The 10,083-nt window shown below is 28.4% G+C and overlaps 1 protein-coding gene across 1 annotated transcript; it reads right to left on the bottom strand.

The window, feature by feature from the left end:
- Positions 1–4,524: 4,524 nt before the first annotated feature.
- LOC119686358 (protein toll-like) lies at positions 4,525–8,328 on the bottom strand. The gene is made up of 2 exons (XM_038100928.1): positions 6,992–8,328; positions 4,525–6,828 (listed from the first exon to the last, which is right to left on the bottom strand). The coding sequence occupies exons 1-2, from the start codon at positions 8,224–8,226 to the stop codon at positions 4,779–4,781; spliced, it is 3,285 nt and encodes a 1,094-aa protein (XP_037956856.1). The 5' UTR covers positions 8,227–8,328; the 3' UTR covers positions 4,525–4,778.
- Positions 8,329–10,083: the final 1,755 nt, after the last annotated feature.

Genomic DNA, 10,083 nt, shown 5'->3' with positions numbered 1-10,083 from the left:
TTTGAGACTATTGATGATAATCTCTTTGAATTATGCATAAAACTGTGGCTTCTACTGCAGTTCTAATGAAACTCTTCTGCCATCTAAAGTAAGCCATCTATAATATTCTTCTAGAGTCCTTAAATTTAAATGCTTATTTGTGTGCTTATAAAAAAATGCATGTTTATGTATAGATTATACCGCGTAAATCAGTTCGTAATTACCAACGCAGTTAAAATTCATAGATTTGCATCCTGGATTTTTTCCTTACTTTATTGTTGAGTTCCTTTTTCTGTGTATGCAATATAAAAGGACGAAGTTTTGCAATTTACCTTTTCGTAGTGTGAATTGTATGAGCAAAGTTTTTAAAATACATATATTTTAAATATTTTTTCGTCTTATTTTTTTTTTAACTTTTCATTGATATTCCACAAAAAAAGTTCTTATAAAGTAAAATCGTCTCCAAAGCGGATATACGAGTACGAGTACTTCTTTATTTTTAACACTTTTTTAGTTGGAAAACATTTGCATTTATGTTGTACACCTCCTCAGTGGATTGTAAATTGTCTACGTCGAGATATAAAAGCTATTTTTTCATTCAATATCGGAAATAACATTGCCATCAATTTACATATTTCTGCAGCATTTTATTATATATTTTTTTCTATTGTTTACTGAATTTGTTTTCAACACTTTTTTTGTATCTGAAAATAATTGTTTTATCTGCTAAACTTGCAAGCTTCGATTTCTATTTATTTATTTTACCTCTTGTAGGTAGCATTTCCTTTGAGTCCCGTCGTAGTACTTTCGCAGATGTTTGGCTACTTTTAATAATTTTTAGAATTCAATAAGGAATTTTTAAATTATAAAATGATATGCTTTTGTATGTTGTAGTTAATCATCTTATTGGCAAATATCCATTTCATTACTTTGTGCTCAAAACTTTTTACCTGTTTTCAATAAAAAAAAGATATAATGAAGTAGTTTCGGGTAAACACCTTAAATGGAATTAAAATTATATAAGGGTTACATAAAATGGATTACTTTGTGTTTGCTTTATTTGAGATGATGTTCTACTTTTACTTGGCAGAAGATTTACCCAAGCTGATTTATTTAGGCCATGCTGTCGATGGTGTAATGGATTTACTTAAAATAAATTGAAATAATTAAGATTGATTAAATTAAATGAGATTATTTTTGCGATCAATTTTATTTTATATAATTCAATTCGAACAGTAAGTTTATTTTTGCTTGAAATGCAATCTTATTAAGTTTGCAAATTTTAAACTTAATAATATTTTATTAATTAAATAATAAAGATTATCTTCATTTATAATAGCTAAGATTTTTTAAAAACGTTTTCAAATTGAAAAACAAAACGATTTCACTGTATTATATTCATGTTGTTTTGAGAGATTTTCATGATTATTAATGAAAACTAATACATTTTAACATTAAAGAGAGTGCATATACCACTGTATAGGTATATAGGTACTGAAACTTGTTATTACCAAATGACAATTTTATAATGGGCTCGCAAACTAATAATTGGATAGGACGAATTAAATTAAAATAGACTATTATCGAAGAATAGTTCCATATGAGGTGAGAGCAAATATTTGTGTTTAGTATTTATTCCTTCTTGCAATGAAAATAAAATCAAGTCTGCGAAACCGGTACCATTCCATAATCTTTTCAAGTAGTAAAACTTAAAATGGGAGTTGTTCAAAACATGGACTTAACTGTCAACGATTCCTTGTTAACAATCTTAACAAATAACTGTAGGAGGAAGATCTTCCTAATCGTAGAAGAACCAACAGTTATGTGGTGGATCAACTCATTAGTAACAAAAATATTACTGATATATACGATGGCGATTTCTCCACGTTGTTTTTGTGGTTTCCAAATATGTTGCATTGTATGCAAATACTGTAATATAAAAATTAAGTTGCTGCTTCTTATATTAAAAACAGACAATTATAACTGCTTGTTTCTGTTTCTGGAATATATTTGCTGCTATAAATCATCATCTTTCAAATCGATAGTTTTTCATAATTATTTTGCGGATTAAAATGCTTAGTATAATTGGTGTTCATACTACACATAAATAAACTCGAAAAATCAGAGTCCTAGATAATATGTAAGCACCTCGCTTTGGAAACGAGCAGATTGGGGATTTGATAAAATTTCATTACAGTAATTTAGTATTGTTTCAGTGGAAATACAAAATTACCTGATAATTGAATAAAAATGTTTTGTTTATGTTGAACTTTTTCCGAGTTATTGCATCTGGGCACTTTTACTCTTTGACAGCTGGGGGGTTCTGCAGGGTCCCACCCATCTCACTGACTAATTTGTGTATTACTCATAAACTTCGTGATTATTCAATGACTGATCTAAGATCTGCGTACGATTAGATAGTGCGAAGTAGGGTATTTTTTGACCGGATCTATTCTAAGGTCTCTTAGCATGTCATTGGTGCGGATATATTATGGCACTTTAAAGAGTCTTCAAAGAGCTTGACTATAATTATATTGTTAATAAAAACACCAAAGTCTTATGTTTTTACTAATATTTGTTATATTATAGTCAACAAAGGTGATAATGTTATGGTCATCAAAGCTGATCATATTAAGTCACCACAAATGAATATGTTATAGTGACAATAGGTGATTATTTTATAGTCACCAGAAATTATTATGTTGTAGACATCATAGGTGATTTTTTCGCCATAGCTGATCATATTATAGTTACCATAGGTGATTATTATATATTTATTATAAATAGTTTTTATAAAAGTCTCTACGTTTTGTGCAATTTTAACTGTTTCAGAAATATAAAAAGAAATTAAATATTTAATTTATTTTCTTGTATAGAAATCAGATACACAACTATTTTGCAACTTTTATATTCACTTTATGTTGTTTATTAAATAATATGTTTTAAAAAGTAGATTATTTCTTTAAAATTTCTATTTTTAAAGGTGAGTGAAAATATTCATCCAAACAACTATATTTTTTATAATTTATTATAATTAAAAAACTGTTCACTTTTTTTAAATAATTTTTATTTATATTAATTATAGTAATTTTATACTAAAGCTTAGCCATAATCGTACATAATTATCATACATTAACCTAATTAATATATTCTCATATATCTAAGCTTATATTCACTAACTTAATGTAAATTTTAATATATATATATACTATTGAATTGTTTTTTATTTATATATGTATATATACTATTCTTGTAAATTGTATGTAGTTTGTGTTTATGTTACTAGGTTTACTTAAACACTAAATCTAACTAAATAGCGCTAAACATATCTAAGTATTTTGTTGTTGATGGCTAAAATACTAACAATTTAATAAAAAAAATCAATTTAAATAATTTATAATAGTGGTAAAGCTGTATGATTATGTTTTTTTATAAATTCATTTTTCTTATATGTAAAATACAAATCTGATAGAATATTTTATTTATTACATTTTATATGCATTTATGTACAATTTTTGGTTGACAAATTTACTGATGTTACGAAAAAAAGAAAGCGACTATTTATTTATTTACTTTATTTAGTTACTAATATTTGGATTCACATTGTTGCATTACTAATATTGTGTTTTATTAATAAACATATGATTTATTGATCGTTATGAGTTCAAGCTTATAAATTTACAGCATTCAATTACATATATCTGTCCTTGTGATTATGTTTGTGTTATTGTGCGAGTAACTAAACTATAATTAATTTATTTCTTTTTAAAATTTTTAAATACAAGATATATTCTTTGAAATGTAATATGCAATAATTAATATTTGGGCTTAATTTTTGTTTTTTTTTTTGTAAGGAAATATGTCTAAATTATTTTATTTAATATCAAAAATATAGTTTAATCAGTACGTATTATATAGTTTTTATAACATTTAAAAATTATAAATTTCCAAATAGAAAATTAGTATTGATTTCTAAAATTGAATTTAAATCTTTTCTTAATTTCTGTACTCAGATTTCTGTTTATTTTTCATATCAGAGATTTAATTTTGAAAAAATATTAAAAGCAAAATAGGTATATGAATAACAAACTTTTACAAAGTAAACAGAAACTATATTAGTTTTCATCTATAATTATTTTATGGTTTTCTTACATGTGATTCACATATTATATTATATTAAATATTTCATATATTATGCTATTTTTTAACTTTATTTTTTTTAAAAGCTTAGCATTTTATCTTAAATATTTTTATACTAAATTTGCTTATGTTTATTCGAGAGTATAAAAATATGTGACATGAGATTTTCTTCTACTAATTTTTTATATATTTATTTCTATTATTTTACATACCATAAAAATAAAAAGTTTAAAACATTAAATTTAACATTCTTGTTAATATAAAAAAATCGTATAATTTTTAATATGCAATATTTTAAAAAAATAAATGTTTATTTAAATTTAAAATTTTAAAAATTTATAGAAATTATGAAAATAATACTCTACATTTATTTTTGTTCACCTTTATATGAATTTACAATAATTTTTATTTTATTGATAATATATAGAATTGGTCAAAGTGTTTCAAATAACTTTAATTTATTTATATATATTCTATATGGATTAATAATTAAAAAAAAAAATAGAACGTAATAGAAGGAAATACAAGTAGCCCTTTGGATAAGGCTCCAACTATACACTCAGTCCATAGAGATGTTCATATGCAATAATGTTTGTGCGCTTGTCTCATCGAAATATTAAATCTTCATCAAATTGAAACATCTCCGCTTTCTCCCTGTTCTATACATCGCTCTGTTTAGCATTTGTGTTGATAATGAAAGCTCCATTGATGTGTCCATTTTGTGTTTTGCCGTTAGTATAATAAGTTGGTGCGCCTCCCTTACCGTTCGATATAATGATTGTAGTTTGTGGAGTACCACCGTTTAAATGAGCAACCAATGGATTTTTTGTAGCTTCAGCTGGTGGTGTAGTTAGTGGTGGTGTTACTGGGGATGGTTTGATTAGTTCCAGTTTATCATCTGTAGAGCCTTTGAGCGGTGTTTTTATTAGGCCACTAAGTTTATTTGTACGATGTGGCATAGCGTAACGTAATTTGCTCCAGAACCATGGATCATCTGCTTTCAAATAAGTATTCATTTTCAAATACGCCTTTAATTCGCCATCTAAACTCTCAATATCACCAATATCACCATAGATAACAACAATTACACGTGCACGGCCTTCGTTCAATGCAGATTGATGTGCACAATTGAATTCCATGCGGGCCCAACCTGATTCAATGAAGTTTTGTGATAGTATAACTATAGTACGTCTTGAATCATCCACAGACCGTACTATCTGATCGGGTATACATTCACCGACAATAAAATCACGTACATGAACGCATAGCCTAAATGGCGTTGGACCATTTTCCAATTGAGCCACTAAGTCTTTTACAAATTCTTCATCTTTATGTGAGTACGAAATAAAGGCATCGTATTTTTTATCTTTATCCAATTCTTCTTCTGTAACGAACCACAAGCACATATTGTGTGCATATAACCAAACTTTAATTTCTTGTTGGTACTTATAGTAGAATGCCGCTGTTATACCAATAAGGAAACCAATCAGTGAAATGACTACTGCTAAAGCAATATACAATTCCTTTTCTGTTGGACATATATCAGAAACTGAAAGGCCTTGGAAATTTGTTGATTCGTCGAAATTTTCACAAGTCATTTTTCCCAAATCAGTGATTAACTTATAATTCAATTGTGTATACTGCAAAAGCGGTTTCGCCTCGCAATCGCACATCCAGGGATTACCGGATAAACTCATATACACTGTGCGTGTATTATTTAGGAATGTGATAGCGCTCTCATTCAAATTCTGCAAAAGGTTATCACGTATATCCAAATAAGATAAACCTAAAGGCAAATGTTGTGCTTCGATTTTAGTTAGATTATTGCCCCTTGCATATAACTTGGTCACATTTAAGTAGCCAGGAGTGCTGCGGTAGGGTAATTTCATTAACTGATTATTTTCTATGTAGAGCTCTGTACCCTTTAACTTCAGCTGATCTAAACGTGGCAGTGCGGGCACTTTAGTCAGATTACCATTACTGCAGTTCACCATTAAAATGTAATCATAAGAACGTACCCAACATTCGCAACCACGTGGACAACGTTTTTGTTTGGAATTTTCATGATCAAGTGGGCAAACCAGTTGTTGTGGTAGTACTTCATGGACATATTTTTCCTCTAGATTTTGTGGTTGAGCACATATTAAATTATCAACATTTAATTTAATGACATTATCAAATTTCTGTGTTGACAATTCACCACGTATCAATTGCAAGAATCTTATCAACGTACAATCACAATTCAAAGGATTGTTGTTCAAGTCCATACGTACGACTCGGGTGATATCCAAGAAATCTATGGTTTCAAAGTTAATGGTATGTATGTTGTTGTGTGTTAAATTGAGGAATACACTTTGTTTTGATAAATACTGCAAATCGTTGTCGTTCAGTGAAGTAATGTTATTATAGCTCAGATCGAGTTCTTGTAGTTCGATGAGTTGGAACTTCCAATCTCGGAATATGTAAAGTATGGAATTATTCCGAAGATTAAGTTTTTCGAGCTTGAATAAATATTTAAACGGTGAACCCAGTTCGTATTTATCAATATCTTCAAAACGTTCAGTTAGTTCGCTTAAGTTCAGTAAGTTATTTTCCATATCGATGGTGCGCATATTCGATGTGTGTACAAAGGCATCTGGATCGATTGTGGTTAAATGATTGTTATCCATATAGAGAAATTCTATATTTTCAAGTGATGCAAAAAGGTCTCTGTAAAAGAAATTTAGGTATATAAATATTTGTGTTTTAAAACGAAGGTTTGATAATAATAAGGCTAAATCATGATAATAAGGCTAAATCAATTATACATAAATAATTGATATTTGACTTAAATACATAAATTAAATTTTGTAATCAATTCAATTATTATTACCTTGAAATTCTTTTAAGTCTGTTATGTGACAGCTTCAATACATATAAGTTTTTGGTGTTAGCAAATAATTCATCTGGCAGCGACTCCAACATATTACGTCTCAAATCCAAGTCCAACAAATTAATTTGATCTGCTAGTAATGTAGCTGGCAATGTGCTCAACTTGTTACCCGATATGGTCAAATTCGCAATATTACTCGAATTAGCGAAAAGTCCACCAGGCAGTGTCAACAAATCGCACGTTAAGCGTAACTCCTTCAGATTTGGTAAATTAGCAAATAAACCATCTGGTAGTGTATCCAGTGGTACACGATTATGGGTCATGCGAACTTGGGTTAAATTTTTATTATGAGAAAAAAGTTCCTTTGGCAGTGTATGGAAGCGATTCGCATTTAAATTGATATTACTCAAATTAGTCAACAATGAAAATACATCCGGTTCAAAAGTTTCAATACCATTCGAACTTAAATCCAAATCAGTTACCGAAGAGACGCCTTCGAATACATCTTTCGTCAAATTACGCAATTGATTACTCCACAAATTTAAATGTACAAGTTTGCGTTGATTTCTAAATATACCCATAGGTAAATCTTGTAAACTATTATGTCCCAACTCAAGAAAATTTAAATTTTCCAAAGGTGCAAAAATGTTTGGTGCAAGTTGTACATTATTTGAGTGTAAGTCTAACCAAGTCAAATTTTGAAACTCATTGAAAATATCCTCTGGCATGTGTGATAAGCCATTCGAACTGAAACGTAGACGACCCAAACCCTGTAGGCCGTTCAAATGTTGACGTGTGAGATTAGCGCCTAAGTCTGTTGTCTCGAATATGAGAGAATTCACTTGCGTTATGCCCAAATGTTCCAAAATACGTGCGATGGGCGTGTGTCCTGGTAATGGACATTGTTTTATTTGCACCATGGGCGTATAACCAATATTCATACGTGGCAGAATTTTATATTCTTTAGCATCGATATGTGAGCATTCGATTTGCACATGATTTGTGGGTCTGACACGTACCGTAATCTTTGGATTTACTTCTGTAGCTGGACAGAGTATTTCAAAATCTGATAAAACGGGTGTGCACTGACATTGTGAATTTGTTGTTAACTCCTTGCAGTCATCACGCATGCGCATACCATGTGCACTTGTGCTAATACAAAAATGAAGCAATACTATTATGTGCGTAAGGATTTTAAGACGTTGTCTGTTCATTTTGGTGGATATAAGATACATGATACTTTTCAATTTTTTATATATAGTGATGTATTTGTTACAGTATAGATATAATGTTGTATTTCTGTTAATTAATTGGAGTTAGCGTTATTTAATTAGTTTCAATCTGTAACGAGAAAATAAAATAAAATATTTAAATTAGTTAATATATATGTATAGATTGAAGAATCATAGAGAATAAAGTTAATAAATTCAAATAAAAATTATTTAATGAAATATATAACAATTTGAAATGAAATCTGATAATTAAATTAAAACTTAAACTGATAAAACAAACAGTTTGGAAAGTCAAAAGCAATTGCATTTAAAATCAATTTCACTCCTCAATGTTGCTGCTTTTGTTGTTCAGCTATTAGCTGTTAAAATTTTACAACGCCTGCAAATGAAGTCCTTTATAGCTGACATCTACAAAACCGTTTAGTTAAGTGAATTTTGCCAATGTCCTAATTGTGCATTTAAGTGTTAAGTGGCCAGTATCTATTTGAGCATAATGAGCTGATAAAACTGGTAATGCCACAGCACCAATGTATTGGTTTGTTGTTCTTTTACGTGTAACAGCGATGATAAATATTATTATGTTCCACAGATAGGAATATAGTCAATATAACTACTATATTAGGCTAAGGAAAGTAGCACAAAGTCAATATTATTTGGCACATAAATTAGTTATAATGTCAATTGGTTAAGTAGTTTTTTTTATACAAATGTGATGGAAAGGAAATAGAATGTTTTAGAGTAGTGTGGACTATCGACGAAAAATGTGAAATTTAACGTGTTTAAATTACAAATTTTTAAATAATTTCTAAATTTTGAATTATTTAGATTTAAAATTAGCTATAATTTAATATGTGGTACTTTAAAATAAACTGCATTTTTTTGCTTTTTAGTTCGATATGGTTTTTTTCTTTATGATATAGCCCTGTGATCATTAGTGGCGCTTTCCTTAAGTGTACTTTGTTTAATATGCTCTAATATATCTAAATAGTATAAGAATATATATATAATTATATATAATAATATCAATATAATAATATATAATAATATAAATATAGTAATATATCTCATAATCGCTCAAGATGGTGTCTCTAACGCAATGAGCGTTTTTAGAAGTGTGTAAAGCGTGTTTAGATTGATGTTCAAATTGTTCTGCTCTTAATGATTTGATATATATTTTCATGCACTTTATTTTACACAAGTTCTAGTTAAATATTAATAAATTCTACTTTTGTGGCACATGGACTTAATTGTTTAGTATTGTTAACTTTTTTGTTTGAAATAGATGTATAATATTACGTTGTCCAACACTAAAAGCATAAATAATAGACATTTTTAAGCTGCTCTGCCGCAACTTGATAATGTGTAATTTAAATAGAAGTTACGTAAACTTATGTATAAATATGTATACTTTTATGTTATTTAGATGTTAATTTAAATAAGAGTTAACAAAATTTACATTTACAAACCATAATTATATATATAAATTATTATATTTTCATGTTGACACATCATTTGGCTACAAATAAAGCCTTTAGATTTCTTAGTTTTAATTTCTAATATTCAAAAAAAAAAATATATGGTTTCCTGCAATAGCCACATTTATTAGCCATAAATCTACTAAAGTGGTAAGGAGTTAGTAATGTTAATCTACTTAATTTGAGTTAAGTAAAGTAAACGACATTCATGACCGTTCGGTCGAGCATGCAATTACCAGGCACTTTAGTTAATTTGTGATAATTGTGAATTGCTTTTTATGAATATTTTATTTTGCCTTTTCCTAAACAAATCATAATCAAAGTATGCACTCTAAGTAACTTGAAGGTTAGTATTTATGCTAATTTATTGGTTTGTATATGGTTT

This window comes from Teleopsis dalmanni, chromosome 2 (genome assembly GCF_002237135.1).
Source record: "Teleopsis dalmanni isolate 2A chromosome 2, ASM223713v2, whole genome shotgun sequence".
Lineage (NCBI taxonomy): Eukaryota > Metazoa > Arthropoda > Insecta > Diptera > Diopsidae > Teleopsis > Teleopsis dalmanni.
This window is presented reverse-complemented; position numbering and strand designations above follow the sequence as displayed.

Bases quoted from the DNA above. Each gene is read 5' to 3' on its own strand.
- LOC119686358 (XM_038100928.1), bottom strand. From the start codon at position 8,226: ATGTATCTTATATCCACCAAAATGAACAGACAACGTCTTAAAATCCTT. The intron at 6,829-6,991 runs GTAATAATAATT...TTTCTTTTACAG, and splicing joins AGACTTAAAAGAATTTCAAG to AGACCTTTTTGCATCACTTG.